We start from the raw sequence: 21,213 nt of genomic DNA on the forward strand, positions 1-21,213 counted from the left end.
TGGCGCATATGGACTTGGAGCAGGCAGTACGTTCTCAGAAGGGGATCTCAAGTAGGCAGTCCTAAATGTGGCACCATGGCTCAGGAGAAAAACTTGGGGCCAGAAAATTTACTCAAGCTTCTGAAGTAGAAGAAATTGTAAAAAGATAGCAAAGATACCAGAGAAATGGACATTCTAGATAGACTTAAAATCCTCATGCAAAACATGTGTTTAGTCAACAGGTTTGTAAAATTTTAAAAATTTAAATTTATTAGGATTTATTAGTTACACAATTACACAGAATAAAGTTCAGGGATTCACCAATGATGGTCACCAAGATGTGCTTCTTTGTGGCTTTTTAAACAGTATTTCTCATGATTCAAATTTATTCAGAGTATAGGTGAATCTCATACATAGCTTCACAATATGGATGTTACAGGTCTTCCATCAGTAAAATTAATGAAAACATATCTTTCATGAAAGGCACAGGAAGAATCTAAACTAACACATTTAAGAAAGTGTGATAACTTTGAATTTCTTTACAAAGAAGAAAAACGAATCCCCAAAATAGAACAGGTGAAAATGTAGTCTGTGGTTACCCCCCCACACACATACACATACACTTCAAGAAATATACTTCAACAAAATGACAGCACATAACTCAACTTAGAAACTACGTATCCACGAACCTAATTGAAGGACTTCTTCAAGATGAGGAGACAAACCAGAAGGAGGGTAGGGAATGCTGCTCATGTTGTTGAAATGAGATCACAGAGACAGGTTGTAAAGACTCAAAAGACTATCAAAATTCAATATCGAGCTGACATGTAAGACTTATTTCAGGACACATACAATCACTGACTTTATTAAATACTACTCATTTTCTAAGTGTAATTGCCCGTTTCATTCTCAGAAATAACAGCACAATTTAAAAAGATATTAACTCAAGCAAGTGGAGGAAATCTGAATAGTCTAAGGGAAAAAAAGTAATTTTAATATAGTGTGATAATTAAATTTGAAACTAGTTACATATATGAATTTAAAGCTTGCATTATATCAGCAGCAGAATAATCAAAGGTCTGTCTTGTTATCTTCCAAATAAGGAACTATCATGTATTCTAGGTACAAGGGATTTCCCAAAGGAAATACACAAATGAATGTCTCAAAATTCATTATGCAGACATATTTTTTACCCACAAAATGCTCTCGATAATCCACCTAAACTTAGTTATAAAGAAAAATGTAGTTATTTAAAGTGTATAAAAATTAATCTGGCATCACCTTTAAGGAAATGCATGAATACCATCCAAATATTAAAATTCAAAGTGAAAACAAACCAACTGAATAAAAATTAAGTGTTTATAGTAAGTCTAAGTATATCCTCAAAAGTCTGAAATTTTAGTTTTTCAAACCAAATCCAATGTAGAATCAGATCAGCATGCACTCTTAAAAGAAAATTAAAATGCATACAATGTTTACATAACTGATCCAAAGGCAGGTATAGTCATCCTCTTAAGAACATTTCAATAAAACACTGAATTTAAAGAACAAATCATGTTATTAAAATAGTCTGTGCAATGTTGTACAAATAACTTTTTTTAGGATTATAAGTATACATATAATCAATATAAGGACTGCAATGTTTCCTATTTTTAATTACCATACTTAAAAATTTACAGGACATGAACATAAATAAAGCTGTTTAAAACTGGCAAACACAGTAATAGTCTGTCATTCAGTACAAAGTACTTAATATTTCTGATATTACCAAAGCCATCACGCTAGAATCTTAAGTTGCCACTCTTTAAGCCTAAAAGTAGTATGGAAAATAAAGTTATAAATACATGTATACATACATTTGCATATTTACACTTACGCAGAAATCATCAATACACTAGAGCCGAGCGTTAACACTGCCCTTAGGTTCACACTGCAGGACCACCTCTCACAATTAAGAAAGGTCCTTTCAGTTTAAAAAAACAAACAAACAAAACACACAACAGAACAACTTTGGTCAGGTCCCAGATGCATTTGCCCTATACTACATTCCCGTGTTGCTGCAAGACTCTAGTTTAGAGAGATCCACATATAAGCACTCATTTGGTTTGAAAATGCATTTTTCCCATTAACTGCAAAACTTAGAAGAGACCACAATCTTTTAGATTATTTTTTATGATGACATCTGTTACAGCATCAAAAACAAACTGCACATTCTTAGTATCCGTGGCACATGTGAAGTGGGTGTATATTTCCTTTGTGTCCTTTCTTTTATTGAGGTCTTCAAACTGACACTGAATATATGCAGCTGCCTCTTCATATGTGTTTGAGCCTGGGATGGGAAACGGAGAGAAAAACATAAGGCGAAAGTTAAAATGAGTACATGGCTAAGCAAAATGGACCTGCAAATACAGAAGTCTGTTTCATACATAAAATATGTGGATTCTGTCACTGTATCTTTCCTTCTGGGATGAGAAATGATTTCTTCTAAATGAAAAATACCCAATGTTAATTACCTTTTCGTGACTACCTTTTTAAAAAACCCCACAATCAAAAGCATGGTATTCTATGCTCCGCAGGGTCTTTGTCCCTCCCAGATTCAAATGCCACATCTCCCTTTTTTTCTTCTCCCTTATACGCTCCCTCCCACACGAAGCCAGCTCCCTTTCCTGATGGTGGCATGCCATCTCCTTTCTAGCCCAGTGGTTGATCAAGAAATGTTGGCTGAATGCTGGTCAGTTAATTTTTATTTCCTTTTCTCTATACACGTAATTAGCTTTTCCATTTTTCAAAAATTGTACATGGGTCTGCAATGTGGCTTATGGCCGTGAGGTTAAAGACTTCTGAGTACAGACACTCCAGAAGTGGTCCGTATCTAAAGATAATCACGTGCACATTCTATGATGCAGCAACAGTGTCTCGGTGCGCCCTTGACAGAACTATACGTGTACGTTCACCAGAAGACATATAGACCGTTCGTAGCAGAACCAACTTCTACATTAGGAAGCAACCCCAAAGTTCATTAATTGTAGGCTGGCAAATAAAGCTTGTATATCTGTACGATGAGCTGCCATACAGTAATGAGAAATGAGAATGAAAGTACTGTTGCTATGCACAACAACGTGAATGAGTTCCAGAATCCCACTGTGGAACAAATGAAGCCAGACACAAAAAGAGTATATAACTGTACGATTCAACTCATGTTTGGAAAGAGATGGAAAACTAAATTAATCAATCAAGATGGAAGTCATAATTGTGTGTGGGGGGGGGGAGGGGGTTGTGATTGCTTAAGACTGGGAGAGGCATGATGGGGTTTCTGCGGACCTGGTAATATTCGGGTAATATTCGGTTTCTTGCTCTGAGTGGTGAATAGATCTGTATTTTCACTTTTTAAAATTCAGTGAGCTTCACATTTATGCTAAGTGTGCATGTATATATTTTATATATGTACATATATAATACCTCAAAAATGTTCCATTTGAAAAAAAAAATTGTTAAATCTCTTTTGCAGTGGCAACAAAATTATTTGCTTGGCTTTCAAGGTCCTCTGTTACCCAGCCTGCTTGGTAAAGCTATTCTGAGATCCTCTATTCCACATCTGTGGCTCACGCCGTGTCAGGCAGGACCCTCGACACCACCTCCCACCTGTGATACTACCGTGCTTCCCTTCCCTGGACTTCACCAGTTTCCGTATCTTGGCTATTGTAAATAATGCAGCAACGAATATGGGGATGCACACATCTTTTTAAGTGTTATTTTTTTTTTTTTTTGGAACCATTCCCAGAAGTGGAACTGCTGGATCATATTTCAATTTCTATTTTTTGTTGGACTCTCTATTCCTTACCATAGTGGCTGCACCAATTTACATTGTCACCAACAGTACAAGAGGGTTCCCTTTTCTCTACATCCTCACCACACTCGTTGTCTTTTGATAATACCTATTCTAACAGGTTAAGTGATAACTCACTGTGGTTTTGATCTGCATTTCCCTGATGATTAGTGATTCTGAGCACCTCTTCATGGGTCTGCTGGCCACCTGTAGGTCGTCTTTGGAGAAACGTCTACTCAGATCCTCTATCCATTTTTTAGTTGGATTGTGTTTTTTGCTATTGAGTTGGAGTTCTTTATATGATTTGCAAATATCTTCTCCCATTCCCACAGGCTGCCTTTTCATTTTCTTGATGGTTTCCTTTGCTGTGTAAAAGCTTTACAGTGTGATGGGGTCTTACTTGTGTATTTTTTGCTTTTGTTGTCTTTAATGTCTGATCTAAAAAAATCCATCATCAGGACAAATGTCAAGAAGCTAATGCTTGTTTTCTTCCAGGAGTTTTATGGTTTGGAGTCTTAATTTTAAGTTCATTTTTATATATGGTATAATACAGTGGTCCAGTTTTCCCAGCACGATTTATTCAAGAGACGGTCTTTTCCTCATTATATGTATGTTTTTGGCTCATATGTTGTGCATGTTTTCTTCTGGGCTCTCTTCTGTTCCTCAGATTTATGTGTCTATTTCTATGCCAATGCCATACTGTTTTACTATAGCTTTATAATACAGCTGAAAATCGGGGAACATGGTGACTCTAGCTGTTTTTTCTCAGGACTGCTTTGGCTATTCGGGTTCTTTTGTGGTTCCACACAAACTTTAGGATTTTTTATACTATTTCTGTGGAAAAAATGCCATTGGAATTTTGATAGGGATTACACTGTGTATGTAGATTGCTCTGGGTAGTACAGGCATTTTAACAATATGCAACATCTTTCCATTTATTTATGTCTTCTATTTCTTTCACCAGTGTCTTGTAGTTTTCAGCGTAGAGAACTTTCTCTCCTCAAATTTATTCTTAGGTATTTTTTTAATGCAATTGTAAATGGTATTTTCTTAATTTCTCTCTTATACTTCATTACTAGTGTGTGGAAATGCAAAATATTTCTGTGTATATATGGTATATCCTGCAACTTGACTGAATTCATGGATTAGTTTAATAGTTTGGTAGAGTCTTTATAGAGTTTTATATATATGTCATATGCAAATAGTGACAGTGTTTTTTCTTGTTTTCCGATTTGGATGCCTTTTATTTCTTTTACTGCCTAAATGCTCTGGCTAGGACTTCTAATACTATGTTGAATAAAAGTGGCAAGACAGGGATTCCTTGTTTTGTTCCTGATCTTAGTGGAAGTACGATGTTAACTATGGGCTTCTAATGCATGGCCTTAATATGCTGAGGTACGTTCCCCCTGTACCTACTTTGCTGGGTTATCATAAATGAATGCTGAATTTTGTCTCAAGACTCTTATCTTTAATTTTGTTAGGTGGTATATCATCATGTTGATTTGCAAATGTTAAACTACTTGTGTGTCCCTGGAAGAAACCCCACTACATCATGGTATATGATCCTTTTAATAGATTGTTGAATTCTGTTGGCTAATATTTTGTTCAGGATTTCTGCAATTTTCTTATGTCATCCTTGTCTGTTTTGGTATCAGGGTAATGCTGTCCTCATAAAATGAGTTTGGAAGTGTTCCCCCCTCTTGTATTTTTTGCAAGAGTTTTAGAAGGACTGGTATTAATTCTTCTGTAAATGTTGGTAGGATTCATCAGTAAAGCCACTGGTCATGGACTTAATTATTGGGAGGTTATGATTACGAAGTAATTGATCTGTTCAGACTTTCTATTTCTTCATGACTCAGTCTTGGTAAGTTATGTTTCTAGGAAGTTTTCTACTTTTTCTAGGTTGTCAAAATAAGTTTACATTTTAACTTGCAGGTTGCTAGCAGGCCACCATATAGTTTACAAATCAAAATTGAGTTTATTAAATCACAATAAGGTTGGTAACTCTGAAATCCTAAAGCAATAAACTGTCTTATTGAGAGAAGTTAATGCCACCTGTCAAAAATATGTTTTTGGAAAACAGCTTGCAGTGAGTGCACAGCTCAACCTGCTGTGTATATTAGATAGCTAGGTTGCTAAGTCCAAGAGCTACAAGATACATGAATAAACTCATGAGCACATTCTCAATCTTAATTGTTAAGACTAGCAAAGATGTGGTGGGAGGGTGACAGATCTTTTCTACATGTGCTAGAACCATCATGTATAAAGGCAGGTATAGGTGATGACCTAGTTCACGAATGGAGACCTGGGAGGGGGGTGGTGATAGAACGGAAAGGGAGATAGAGGAGATTTGAGAAAACAAATCACAGGAGTTCAGTTTGAGTTTCAGGTGGTAAGAAATGTACATGTTCAACAAGCAGCTGGAAATGCAAGAGTGGGGCTCGAGAGAGATGAGAACCGACCATGGAATTTAGCATGTCGAGAATGAACAAGACCGTGAAAGGAGAGCACGCTAAAAGATCACAGGTTGCAGATGGAATGTGGTGAAATGTCAACACGGGGATATTTAAGTAGAAAAGGGGGGGAGAGGAGCAGGCAGCAGCGGAGATAAACCAAATAGGTTAGAGGCCATACAGGCTTATTCTATGGGAAGTCAACAGTCACAGGAATTAGAAGTGGAGGTTGCAGCAAGAAGCCAGCGAAACCAAAACTTAGGGTGCGCGATGAGGACGTTACATGATAATCCCAACACTGGGCATGTGAGGAAATTATGTAATACTCTCTGTGTTCAAAGACTGTGAGATCATGGATCCTTATTAACTTGACAGCATAAGAAATATTCTTGGCTGCTTTGAAATCCCTATCGGTATGTGATATTTATGCATTCATTTGGGCACTCTGGTAATATTAGCACAAAGTGGCTACTTGATAATAGAAAATGACAAAAATAAATTGAAAGATGAAAGTAAAGGCAAAACTGAGGCACCTTAATTCTGGCTAACTTCAAACTTGGAGACAGAACAATAAATAATTTTATTCCTAATAGCACTAAAATCTTTCTGAACAAAGTGGCAGGATACTACGACTTTCAAGAAGAAAAACATTTAAAAGTAAGCAACTATGTGAAGTTATTTTCAAGTATAGCCTTGGAGTACAAACAAAAAACCCTGTAATAACGAATAGTGTGATTCTACTTGTCAAAGAACCTTCCCCTTTAGTTCTAATGTGAATTTAATTCTGGGGGTCTGGTTGTTAAGGGTGTGGCTGCAGGAGTGCCAAAGGCGTGGGTCTGGACCCGGATCGTCACCGAGCCCAAGTGTTCTCACCTGCATGACGGGGCTGGGAGGGCACTGACGTCACAGGGCTGTTTGATCAGCGCCTGTGACAAGGCAGTAAATACTCATTGTACAATATACTCAAGACCAAAATTGTGTTTCTAATGAAATAAGTTCTTGAGACTTTTTTTTTTTTAAAGGATGGTGTGAGGGTGAGGAACTTGGATCAGGTAGTTAAATGAACCAAACCCTTCAGAATATTTGGGTTTAGAGACCCCATAAACCAGTGGTAGTCAAACTATTTTTGAGGCACAGAGTTCTCCTCGTAAAATAAAGTCTGATTCAGAAACCCAGTATTTAAAACAGATTAAAAACAAAGTCACTTTGCTTTAGTAAGAGAGATGCTGTGTGCATGTCTGGGTGGTGGAGACAGGTGTCTCCGTTCCTGGGACCCACTTTTCAACAGTAGCCCAGGAGTCTGCAGGGAACTCAACTAAAGCCAGGTTTTAACTCAACTTCTGATTTCACAAATGGGGAACGGCCTTGTTCAAGATCAAAGAGCTAATCATGGAAAGGCCAGGGCTGTACCTCAGGTCTCCTTTTCGAAGTGCAAACCATTTCCCACGGCAGGGAAATTAGAGGACCATTAACCGTCTCATTACCAGTGCTGGGATTTCTTGTGAACCTTTGCCTGACTCCCCTGAAAAGTTAAGTAACTCATGGATTCCTTCATTTATCCCCCTACAATTTACTGTTCTCGTTCCTTTGTAGTAACACGTTGCACTGCTTTTTTTTATGAGTACATCCGTCTCTGAGATTAGACTGTGTGCACAGACCTGTCTTACTGGGCGTCACACATACCTGACACCAGATCTGGTCACTGGATGAACAAGTCAATATTTTAAATTTATAAAGACTTGAAGTCATCATAGAAAATTATCTAACAGTTTTTCCATATGACTTTTTCCATATTTTCAATCATCTTAGCTACACCTCAGGGAACTATTTGTCCCTGAACGGAGTTTAATAATTTCCCTTAAAGGTAAGAATTAAAGATTCAAATCTATAACAGAAATCTTGTGTTAGGGGGACTTTCCCTAGAAATACATGACAAGTTATCCACACAGAGCAGAATACCTGCATATTCTGGATAGCATATAGTGAGCGGGCTCTTTTTGATTTTTTCTTCAAAGAGGTCCTTCTTGTTGAGAAAAAGTATAATAGATGTATCCGTAAACCATTTGTTGTTACATATGCTGTCGAACAACTTCATGCTTTCATGCATTCGATTCTGTAACAGAAAAGAATACAATCAGTTTGTCACAAGGGCAAGGATTTGGCAAAGCATTACTTTTTCAAAAGTGTTACAGAGCTTAGCCGGAAAATGGCGTTCCGCAAAAATGTATTCCTGCCATTGAGGGACGACCACTCCTCCCTTTTCACGGAGTGTCCACTATGTGTCACCGCGCCTGGGGACACCCTGCTGCAGGGCCCTGCAATCTAGAGAGGCCAAGCGCAAACATTTGAAGAGAGACCTCACTGTATAGAGGGAATCGAAGTTTCCGTTAAAAGACAAGGAGAGGTTTTTAGAGATTAATAAATTAAACTGAACAAGCTGAAACACAATTAGCCCAACACTCTAAAGATAATGGTGTATTAGAGAAGGAAACCTCCAATCCCGTTTCCTGCCCTTCTAGTATCTGTGGTTTCTAAAACGGCATAGATAGATACATTTTATAGCACCAAAAGGAGAGAAATGGACGTATGACTGGACAGTGCAGCTACAGCACTGTAATTGTATGTGCCTTATTTTAAAAATACAAAAGTGACATCTCGAACTGTTTTTCCCCCCAGTCTGTACTAAAGTTACTATTTAAAAATATTTCCCCTAGATTAACGGTACATTGGAACACACCTGAAAATTACTGGTCAATAGCAAAGTATAACGTGGATCAAAGATTACAGAACTGACAGAAGTAACACTTACGAAAAATGAGCCTTGGACTATCATGAGAACTAACTACTTTCAGTCGCTACGTAGATAACCAGATAGAGGAAATGCATAGTCAAGCATATAGGGTTGAAGTGAGATTAACTCTCAGTCTTTTCTTATTTGGGGGTCCATTTGTGCTTCTTGAGTGAGTGTACTTCCCTTTTATTATATAAACAGAAGAGCTAGAGAAAAAAAAGAAAAGCCTGAACTTTCAAATAATTCAAGCATTAGCAAGAATTACTCAAGAATTTTTCTCAGAAAAATTCTTGGCAACATCTCCAGCCCTTCATATTTCATGCTTTATCTTTAATAGTGGTTCTACTTGCCATCTCTTCATCTTCAGCTAGAACCAGGTCATAGTCACTCAGCGCCACACAGAAGATGATGGCGGTCACTCCTTCGAAACAATGAATCCACTTCTTCCGCTCAGATCTCTGCCCTCCCACATCAAACATCCTGTAAGAGAAACAATGAGTTTGACATCACATGAAATGTTCAAAAGCTCGGAGGGGTTCTAGAATATCATCAAAAAAGCTCCAAATTGCAGGGGGATGTGGGATGGGAAGAAAGGAGAACATTATGGGAGGAAAATGATTTCACAAACTGGTTTTCGCAAGGGGAAAAAAGTCTGGTTTTTAAAAATTTTTGGTTGAAAACAAAGCCCAAAGTACCCTCAAAAAACAACACATTCATTAACATGAGAACACTTCGATCAGAACATTAAAGCAGATACAAGTGAGTGGATGCACTATGAGTAAACATTGAGAAGTCACAGGATGCAGCCAGGCAATGCGGAGACAAGAGTATATCCAATTTCCAAAGTCACAGAACATTAGAGCCAGAGGGCATGGTCCCCTCTTCCCACTATGAAATGTTTCCTTTCTCTCACAGGCACCAAATAGGACTTTGACATAGAGAAGGAACCTTATTCCAGGTAAGAAAAAGCTGCGCGAGCAAGTGATATTTACGTGGGGCAAACAGGTTGCCTAAATTAAAAAAATAAAACCATGGTATAGAAACAAAAATAAGAGATGAGACAGGAGATCAATGGGTTAAGACTACTGAACAGTCTTAAAATTAAGAGTGGGGGAAAAAACTGCTATACAATATACGACAGTAGACAACTGTAGCTTAGTACAGGGTAGTAACACAAACAGTAGAAAGACAATAAACTCTTATAAGGAAAAGATCATTAAGTTAAGCAAAAGTTTAAATTCACATAGACTGTTATGCAACCTAGAAATAACCACTTATATAATGGAAGCATGATGCAAACTGGTACATTCTAAAAGGCTCCATTTATCTCAATGGTGCACTAATTAAAATAGTCCCTATCTAATTCTCAGGCAAAAAGAATTTCCCTGCAGAGTAATACTGGCCTATAAACCAAATCTGAGTACATCAACTAATATTGTTACTTTTATCATCATTTAAGTGCCCTTCATTCCATCGGGTTAGCTAGTGAATTGTTCATTATGCTAGATCACAAAATGATCCTACCACACAATAAATTAAAATGGGTAGAACACACAAAAGAGAGTTGGTAATAAAGATCAAATAAGAACAAAATAAAAGAACTTAAAAATGATTACCCATTTGTTAACCTACCAAGGAACACAATTTGAAAAGAAGCTTACCAAAAAGACTTGTAGATGACTTCTGTGATCAAATGGCACATACATCCTGACCACTCACTATAAAATAACAACCAAACCCATTCCATTCCACCCCACAATTTCCCTCTGTGATGGTGAGTTTTCTGGGTCAATCTGGCTAAGCAGTTATGTCATCAAACACTAATGTACGTTCTACTGTGAAGGTATTTTATTGCTGTAGTTAACATCTCTAATCAGTCGTCTTTCAGTAAGATTATCCCTGATGCTGTGGGCAGACTTCATCCATCGAATCAGCTGGAAGGCCTTAAGAGCAAAACAGGTTTCCCAGAGGGAAGAGAAAGTTCACCTCAAGACTGCAACATCAGTTCCTACCCGAGCCTGCTGTCCTACAAACCTGCACGTGCCAGCCCCCATGGTCATCTAAGTCAATTCCTTGGAATGGACAGGCCTGACTGACACAAATGTTAGCACCCACAGTGGGGTGCTGCAGTCACAAATACCTAAAAAGGTCAACTGGCTGTAGACTTGGGTAAGAGACTGGAAGAATCTTGAGTTCTCAACAGAAAAAGGCCAGATTGCTTTGAAAAGATGGTTGGTCAGAAATACAGACAGAAGTGTGGTTCAACATTCGCAAATCGATCAGCGTGATACATCACATGAACAAGAAAAGACTCAGGAACCATATGATCCTCTCAATTGATGCCGAAAAAGCATTTGACAAAATACAGCATCCTTTCCTGATTAAAACCCTTCAGAGGGTACATTCCTCAATCTCATAAAAACCATCTATGAAAAGCCTACAGCAAATACCATTCTCAATGGGGAAAAGCTGGAAGCCTTTCCCTTAAGATCAGGAACACGACAAGGATGCCCACTCTCGCCACTATTATTCAACATAGTACTAGAAGTCCTTGCAACAGCAATCAGACAACAAAAAGGGATAAAAGGTATCCAAATCGGCAAAGAAGAAGTCAAGCTGTCTCTCTTCACAGATGACATGATACTCTATATGGAAAACCCAAAAGAATCCACGCCCAAACTATTCAAAGTTATAGAGCAATTCAGTAATGTGGCGGGATACAAAATCAATGCTCAGAAATCAGTTGCATTTCTATACACGAACAATGAGACTGAAGAAAGAGAAATTAGGGAATCCATCCCATTTACAATAGCACCAAAAATCATACGTTACCTTGGAATTAACTTAACCAGAGACCTAAAGGATCTATATTCTAGAAACTATAAATCACTCTTGAAAAACATTGAGGAAGACACAAAAAGATGGAAAGATATTCCATGCTCACGGATCGGAAGAATTAACATAGTTAAAATGTCCATGCTACCCAGAGCAATCTACACTTTCAATGCTATCCTGATCAAAATACTGAGGACATTTTTCAAAGAAATGGAACAAATAGTCCTTAAATTTGTATGGAAACAGAAAAGGCCCCGAATCGCCAAGGAACTGTTTGTTGAAAAGGACAAACAAAGCTGGGGGCATCACAATGCCGGATTTCGAGTTGTACTACAAAGCTGTGATCACAAAGACAGCATGGTACTGGCACAAAAACAGACACATAGACCAATGGAACAGAATAGAGAACCCAGAAATGGACCCTCGGCTCTTTGGGCAACTAATCTTTGACAAAGCAGGAAAAAACATCCGGTGGAAAAAAGACAGTCTCTTCAATAAATGGTGCTGGGAAAATTGGACAGCTACATGCAAAAGAATGAAACGACCACTCTCTCACACCATACACAAAGATAAACTCCAAATGGACGAAAGACCTCGATGTGAGACAGGAATCCATCAAATTTCTAGAGGAGAACATAGGCAGCAACCTCTATGACATCGGCCAAAGCAACCTTTTTCATGACACATCTCCAAAGGTAAGAGAAACAAAAGATAAAATGAACTTGTGGGACTTCATCACGATAAAAAGCTTCTGCACAGCCAAGGAAACAATAAAAAAAACCAAGAGGCAGCCCACGGAATGGGAGAATATATTTGCAAATGATGCTACAGATAAAAGACTGGTATCCAAGATCTACAAAGAACTTCTCAAACTCAATACACGAGAAACAAATAAACCATAAAATGGGCAGAAGATATGAACAGACACTTTTCCAATGAAGACATACAAATGGCTAACAGACACATGAAAAAATGTTCAAAATCATTAGCCATCAGGGAAATTCAAATCAAAACCACACTGAGATACCACCTTACGCCAGTTAGAATGGCAAAAATAGACAAGGCAAGAAACAATTGCTGGAGAGGATGTGGAGAAAGGGGATCCCTCCTACATTGTTGGTGGGAATGCAAGTTGGTACAGCCACTCTGGAAAACAGTGTGGAGGTCCCTTAAAAATTGAGCTACCCTATGACCCAGCCATTGCACTACTGGGTATTTACCCCAAAGATACAGACGTAGTGAAGAGAAGGGTCATATGCACCCCAATGTTCATAGCAGCATTGTCCACAATAGCCAAATCGTGGAAAGAGCCGAGATGCCCTTCAACAGATGAATGGATTAAAAAGTTGTGGTCCATATATACAATGGAATATTACTCAGCTATCAGAAAGAACGAGTTCTCAACATTTGCTGCAACATGGACGGCACTGGAGGAGATAATGCTAAGTGAAATAAGTCAAGCAGAGAAAGACAATTATCATATGGTTTCTCTCATCTACGGAACATAAGAACTAGGAAGATTGGTAGGGGAAGAAAGGGATAAAGAAAGGGGGGGTAATCAGAAGGGGGAATGAAGCATGAGAGACTATGGACTCTGAGAAACAAACTGAGGGCTTCAGAGGGGAGCGGGGTGGGGGAATGGGATGGACCGGTGATGGGTAGTGAGGAGGGCACGTGTTGCATGGTGCACTGGGTGTTATACGCAACTAATGAAGCATCGAGCTTTACATCGGAAACCGGGGATGTACTGTATGGTGACTAACATAATAAAAAAAAAAAAAACATTAAAATAATAAAACAAGAAAGAAAAGAAATACAGACAGAGAAGGTAGTAATTTTGGAGATACTTGGGAGTGAAAAGGATGGCGGGATCCTCTCCTATCTAAGAGCATATATATGTATCATCATGAACACGATGTTGGAAGATTTATGAATGTTAAAGATGCTTTTGATGAGTTCTCAGAAGGAACTGAGAAACATGTTCCTGGACACTGGAGAAAAGGCAATCCTTGCTGTAAAGTCAGAAAATCTTTGCTAGACTGCTCTAGTGCTAGGTGTTAAGAGATGAAATTGAATACTCGTTGAGGAAATTTCCAAGCGAAATGTGCAGGGTATGGTTTTGTTTCTCCTTTTGCTATAGTAAAATATACGAGGAAAGAGGGAGAAACTGAGAAAGGAGCCCTTAAGCCAAAAGGAACCAGGGAAGAAGGCCATGTGACAAAGGCCAAGGAACACTGAGGATTTCCAACCACTACCAGAAGCAAGAAGAAGCAAGAGAGGATGCTTCCCTAGAGCCTTCAGAAGGAGCACAGTCCTGCTGTCCTAGGCTCCAGAACTATGAAAGAATAAACTTCTGTTGTTTTATGCTACCTAGCTTGTGGAAATTTGTTACAGCAGCCCTAGGAAACGAATATGTCCCCCTACCTTGCGTTATTTTTCACTACAGCGATTATTACCTCCTGATAATTATTTCATCTCCCCTGCCCCTTTCCCAATAATGTAAAGACAAAACTTTGCTGTATTTCATAAATACTTGTTGAATGAATGAACTACACCCACAGAATATTTTAAAACACCTTCAAGCAATAATAGATGAGCTTTACTAAGTTCAAGATCTAGGTCTTCCAGTTATGCTGTGGGGATGTTACATATAACAGAGCTTTAACTTGATAAGTAATTTAACTACAGAAGAAATCTCTAATTTAGAAATCAACGAAGGTCATTCACATATCTGTCATAAACAAAGAACGCTTAATCTAAACCAGTACTTCTCAAACGTTAGGATAAATCAGAATCACCAGATGGATAAAGTTGATGCTGCTGACCTGGGGACCATACTTTAGAATCACTGGTCTAATTCATTATCCAAGGAGCAAAAATGACTAAAATCTGATTTTAAAAATGACTGTGGATAAGGCATTATTCCTTTTTCACCAAAAAATAAAATTATAATACATTCTCCTTCATATGAACAGATGAGACTTTTTCTAGCATCAAACGGGAATGAAGTTAAGTTTTCTTAGGTTTCTTTTTTTAGGAGGAGAGGGAAATATTGCATGGGATACCGAAGATTCTGAGATGTTCTGACATTCTCAGACTGTCATCTAACACTCCTGGGACAAAGACTGACTGGTACAAAACTAGCTGACCATATAGGCTTATCAACCTTATAAATGTAACCATACTCCAAAACCCATTTCACATTTATAGTACTACAGAAAAGGAAGAGACATTTGTCTTATAATTTTATAATAGGGCTGCGTTAATTCTATATTTGGCAAAAACATTACAGTAAAATTGTTGATTCCTTAAAGCAAAATAATCCATGTAGACACTTTTCCACAAACACCTAGTCACAGCAGTTATATATTCTTAAATTATCATGCTTCATTGCCTCATTTTTAATTTCAATCATACCAAAACGAAGTAAAATTGAAATTTTAAATCAGCTGTTAAAATGAAACAATGAATTACAATACAAAACACACAAAATGATAAACCCACTCAAGAGTTCCCAGTAGAATTATTCTATTTCTGCCCTCATTCTTCTGAGGCTCACTTAACATATACAAAGCAAAGTTAGAACCATGTTAGCAATGATAGTAATTTAACAGAACGCAAATCCAAAATAAGATAAAGTTTATCTCAAGTTCCTGACAAACCTATGTTTAAGGCTAAAGTGAAAACAGTAACTAAACACATCCTGTGAAATTCTACCTCACCCAGGGAGACGAAAGATAAATGGACTTCCTGGGAACATCATGCTGAGAGCCAACTTTACTGACTCCCAGCACCTGCGCGATGATGAAATGACAACTCTGAGAAACCAAGGCTGGAAGTGAACGGTATGGTCTCGAAGGTGAATGTTTAAGGGGACTCTAACCAAGACTGAAAGTGAATTTTGTACAGACTGCCTGAAGTACAACGACCGACTGCACGATTCCCCCCACTGACGAGCTTGGCCCTCTTCATTTCCCACAGAGGCAATGACCTCATTTATGTTTATACCTCTGACAATGGGCAAGATTGTAATGCTCTCTACTAAGAACCTTAACCAACTGGCCCCTTTACCTGATAGGGTAACCTAACTCAAGATTTTGCACTTGTTAACCCCCATCTCCATGCATTTTCTCCTCAGACTAGATTTGTTAGAACAGAGCCATTATTTGAACAGTTTAAATTTGGTTTTAAAATAGGGTGTTTAGGGTGCCTGGGTGGCTCAGTTAAGCATCTGCCTTCAGCTCAGGTCATGATCTCAGGGTCCTGGGATCGAGCCCCACAGCAGGCTCCCTGCTCAGCAGGGAGCCTGCGTCTCCTCTCCCTCTGCCTGCCGCCCTGCCTACTTGTGCTTTATCAAATAAATACATAACATTTGTGTAAAAAATAAAATAGGGTATTAAAGTAAACAAAAAGCAAAAAAAAATCAGAATCTAAGTTAAAAGAACTTTAAAGCCTCATTTTGACAGTGAGTTTCCTTAAAATTATTTTATAACTTTAAGATAAATAGTTCCCAGATCAGGCATACCAGACTATATAAATATTAATGTTTTACTATTCCTGGCTTTGGTCATTTAATATCCTAGAAATAGTAAATAGAGTAAAAGAAAGTAAATGATTTTGGTAAGAGCTATTGCCAGCAGCCAAAAATCGTCCACTGACAGCTTAAGAACTGGTGAAAACCAAAGAATTAAAAGCAGATGAAAAACTAGACCATGTATTAAAGTACAAAGTTACATGGTCAGATAACCTAATTATGATCTGTAATTCTGTTTAAAAAAAGCAGTGCAATGTTTGGGGGTTTTTTTGGAGGGAAGCTGCCGTGGAAAATTAAAATTCAATTGCAGTTTTCTGGAAAATTCAATTACATGAACCACTGAATGAGGGATAAATCAGTGACAAATGATAGTAACAAACGTATTTAAAATACTTATGGAAGGGGGCGCCTGGGTGGCTCAGTCAGTTAAGCCTCCGACTCTTGATTTCAGCTCAGGTTAGGATTTCAGGGTCGTGAGATCAAGCCCTATTAAGATTTTCTCCCTCCCTCGCCCTCTGCCTCTCATCATGCACACATGCTCTCTCTCTCTCAAAAAATAAAATACTTATGGAAGGAATCATAAGTACAGTTGCATGTATGTAACTGTACTTCCCACACTTATAACAGTGAGCTTCTTTATGAATATTTTTAATGTCTGACTAGGAATCTTTAGATGCTTTCAGAAATTCTGCTTTATTATTTACTGTTTCAGAGTATTAAACTGAAGCAAAGTCCAACGGTTTTTTTCATACTTTAAAAAAAGAGGAACATAGGTCTGTAAATTAATGTTTCCCTGAACTTCCGAGTCTAGTTCATTACAAAATGAGTGTATAGGACAAAACGAGCTCCAAGATCCCTTGCATTTCTAAAGGCTACAATTCAGTGCTTCTCTGCTCAAACCTCAGTAATATTTAGTACACACTCTAAATGACATTTTCATCATAAGAAAGTGCAAACATGTTTGCATGAATAAAAATTTTCATGAAAAATTTTTAAAAGGTACCTTTCATTTTTAATATTTCCATAAATAAGCATATAATCAGTAAAATTCTTCTTTACCTAAGAATATATAGCAACACTTTCTCCAAATACACAATATTGTCTATTTAGAAATAAAAGCCAAAAACTATTTTTATTTAAATCACTTTGAAAAATATAGACAAAAGATTTGCATGGCCATTTTTTCTTAAATATATAAATACTCCTCCTAAGAATGTTTTTTGTCTTCCTTCACTCAAAATATTCTTTGTCCAATCACCTAAGAAAAGTGTTTTGTAATTTCTAGTTCCGGTTTTAAACACTTTTATTAATTCTACCTTTCTTTACTAAACAAGGTGTTTTATACCTAAATTTGTTAAATGAAATGCTTTGAAGCTACTCACTTAAAATGAAGATCTTTGAAAGTAAAATGGGTTTCAACAATTCCTGTCGTTTTCACTCTGGTTCTGAGAACATCCTGTTGAGTTGGGATATAATTTGGTTGTGCTATTCTGTCCAAGTCATTCAAATAGCTGCAGAAATAAACAAAATAATATGCTAACAGTTAATATAGACATTAAAGATCATCTACATCAAGGAGTAAAACATTTTAATGCATACAATATTCCAAATTATTGGAAAGTTTTACATTTCTGTGTAATGATGTAATAATACAACCAATTTAAGTTTCTATGTTATACAATTCCCACTGAAACGAAAATGTTTATACTTCTCCAGCCACAAAGCTCTTTTAACATTTTCCAGGTATCGTGTACTTTGCTTCCTCGAGACACGAATTAGTAATTCTCCTTGTTGGAAACAGAATAATGACTTCTTAAAAACCACACATGACCAACTGTACATTAGGAGTTTGTCCTTAAAATTCTTGATCACACTTTAATGTAGCACTGTGTTTATTTTCCAGACATTAGTCTTGCTGAGGATTTACAAAGTCTTAAGTTTTTGAGAAAGTAATGAGTAAACCTCTAGCCAAAGGCTGAAGTCAATACTGTTCCTTTTTAACCAGCTTTAAGTCACACATAGGAAGACACTACACATGCGCTTTCCCTCTGCATCTCACTGGCTCCCTAAATCAAGATGCACATTTTACTTCTGTTTCAGTTACCCACCCATTCAATCCTCTCTGCCAACAATGTAAAGTATGTTGTGCTACTAAAATGTAGTGGGTGTCACACCACGCAATTATTTTGTGTAAATTATTTCATGTCATTTTATATAGTAAAGGTTATAGAAAGTCCAGGGATGGAGAGATTAACGTGAATTTGAGTGGTTAAAGAAGCATTCATGGTTGGTGAGGGATGTAAATAGAAATCTGAACGATGGGACAGAAAAAACAGTGCCATCTACATCAGGAGACGTAGTCAAACCGTATGGAGGCACCAACAGTCACACCTTGTTTCTCAGAAAGTAAGGCCCCTAGCAGGTTGTGCATAAACTCAAATGAGACGTCTGGAACTGATCGTATGGTCAGCTGAGCGTGGGGGGTATCCCTACCGTGTTTGCCGATGCTAGGGTGCAGTGCTCAAAGATAATTTAGAAGATATACATCTAGGTTTATTACAGAGAAGCACCAACTACCACGACTTTAATTGATATTATCCTCTGAAACTGTTCTTAGCCATTTAGAACAGGTCTTGCAAACAAAAGGAGCTCAATAAATATTTGGTTTGTGGAGAAGGAGCTGAAAAGCTATCCAAACACTGAATGAGGAATCAAAAGTGTTTTAGATAGATATGTATACGTACGTGATGCTGATACTAGAAAACACAGAAAGAGGTTAGCCTGAGTTGCCCTTATCGTATTTATTGAACTTAAAAATAATTATTATCGCACTGGTGATAATCCCCCAGTATTTTAATCTGTTTTTAATTCCACATATATAATGTACATTATTGTAAGAAAATCTGATTTAATAAGCAAATAAGCAGGCCATGACAAGGTTTTACTAACTGTCCTTCTGAAGTAATGTGTTACTCTTATTTAAAATGTGCTTTGATTACTCAGATGCATTTCTTTGCTTAAAACTGCTACAGTTCTAATAGTCTCTAAAAATAATGCACGTTTATATCTCAACAAGACAAATAAAAACAGGTATTGTGAAAAACTCCAACCATTTTAAATGATCACAAATTTAAAGTAAATTGGTGGTTAGACAGTCCTAATGGGCAACTTGGCAGCATCCCCCCATTGCTAGTCAAAAACTCAGAAATCAAGATGCGCTGTGACTATGGAGAAAGCGACTTCTATGACTTCCTTCATTCTTGAAAAATGGCTGTATTATTGCCATCTTAGGGTCAGAATTACTAGTTATGAAATACTGGGGAGCCCAAGTGACTTATTTTTCTCAGTGAATATCCTAACATGTGAGCACATGAAACAAGTCTTGGTCATTAGACAGCAGTGGTCCAGGAAGTCCCACCATATGGGGAAACTGACTTCAACCAATTATTCCTGAGAAGCACCCCTATTTACTGAAAAAGCTCCCCTTGCTGGGCTCAGCTCAGAGCAATCTTTTCAATCTTTCTGCAGGTGCTGGTGGTGCCAAAGCAAATAATATGGTCTAAGAGTTGTGTTCTTGCTGTAAATAATTTTCTTCTAATTTCTCTTCTAGCCTCTGTAAAGTATGGTTCATTCATTCGCTCATTATTAAACAAGGGCATAGTGAATGACAACTGTGTTTCAGGCAATGGAGAAAGAACACAGGGTGAAAACAGACCTGACTGAATTTACAGTGTAGTGGCAGAGATAGCTAACAATCATTTCAACATAAATATAAATCAAATTACCTCCAAATGTACATCTATCTGTGAGCGCTCTGAAAGAAATATTTTGTATTATAAGTATATAAAACAGGGAGGCAAAGACATCATCTGTGAGTCAAGGAATATATATCCTAAGAAATGGTGACACCAGTTGGAGAGGGGAGCTAATATTCAGTACCATGTTACTTACACATATATAAAATACATATGAAATAATATGTATGGTTTATATAGTTATAAAGCATTAAAAATACAGATTAGGAAATACAGCAAAATAAAAATTGGTATGGGTTACACAATAAGGTGTATTATTTACTCCCTCACACAAAATCACTAACACCTACTGAGTACTCTGATGTGTGACCAATGACACGCTGCGTGATCATCAGGAAGAGCCATCCCCCATCTGTTCGTTTTTCACTGTGGTGAAGTGTGTGTATTTACCTAGACCTTATTAATAACTGTCATCTTCTATCTTACCCTCATTTGCGTCCCTGAACGCCAATAGCTCAATCAAGAAAATGGAAAAACATGGAAAGTAAAACGAGTGCAGAGCACAAGTTTTAAGACCAATTAAAGCTACTCCTATCTGATATTTTCGAGTCTGTGTGCTAAATTATGGAAATAAACACTTGATTTTTTTTTTTAACTGTAGCTAGATCACCAAGCAGAAAGCTCCCTGACCAGGTTTTATCACAACTTGCTTTATAAGCTTTCTGTGGCCACCACCTAGAAAATCAGGGCAGATTTTTCTTACAAAATACTGTACTTAGCCATCTGTAAACAAGGTCTGATGCAACAGGGCACATACAACTGATAATTTTCAAGTGCTATTTTACTCAGTGAGACAACATCTTGGGATCACCACACACCCCTTCAAAAAGGGTACATCTCACACAAGGTGCCTGTCACTGGACAACTCTTCTCAGGCACTATTAGTATAATGAAAAGAACCACATCAGTTAACCTCCCCCCTTAGGCTAGTCCCAGGCAAACTAGAGATAGACCCAAATTCAGAGTGAACTTTGCGAAGT

The 21,213-nt window shown here is 37.6% G+C and overlaps 1 protein-coding gene across 6 annotated transcripts in view; it reads right to left on the bottom strand.

Annotated features, from left to right (window-relative positions):
• Window positions 1–222: 222 nt before the first annotated feature.
• Window positions 223–21,213, bottom strand: part of GNAI1 (G protein subunit alpha i1) — a 312,759-nt gene continuing 291,768 nt past the window's right edge. For all 6 annotated transcript variants that reach the window (XM_045793389.2, XM_045793387.2, XM_087861139.1 and 3 more), the window contains 4 exons: window positions 17,801–17,929; window positions 9,400–9,529; window positions 8,218–8,371; window positions 223–2,308 (listed from right to left, as the gene is read on the bottom strand). In XM_045793389.2, the coding sequence (XP_045649345.1) occupies window positions 2,118–2,308; window positions 8,218–8,371; window positions 9,400–9,529; window positions 17,801–17,929 (604 nt within the window). In that variant the 3' untranslated portion in view covers window positions 223–2,117. The remainder of the gene's footprint in view (window positions 2,309–8,217; window positions 8,372–9,399; window positions 9,530–17,800; window positions 17,930–21,213) is intronic.

Source organism: Ursus americanus, chromosome 3, assembly GCF_024610735.1.
Source record: "Ursus americanus isolate L20-20 chromosome 3, mUrsAme1.1.p, whole genome shotgun sequence".
NCBI lineage: Eukaryota > Metazoa > Chordata > Mammalia > Carnivora > Ursidae > Ursus > Ursus americanus.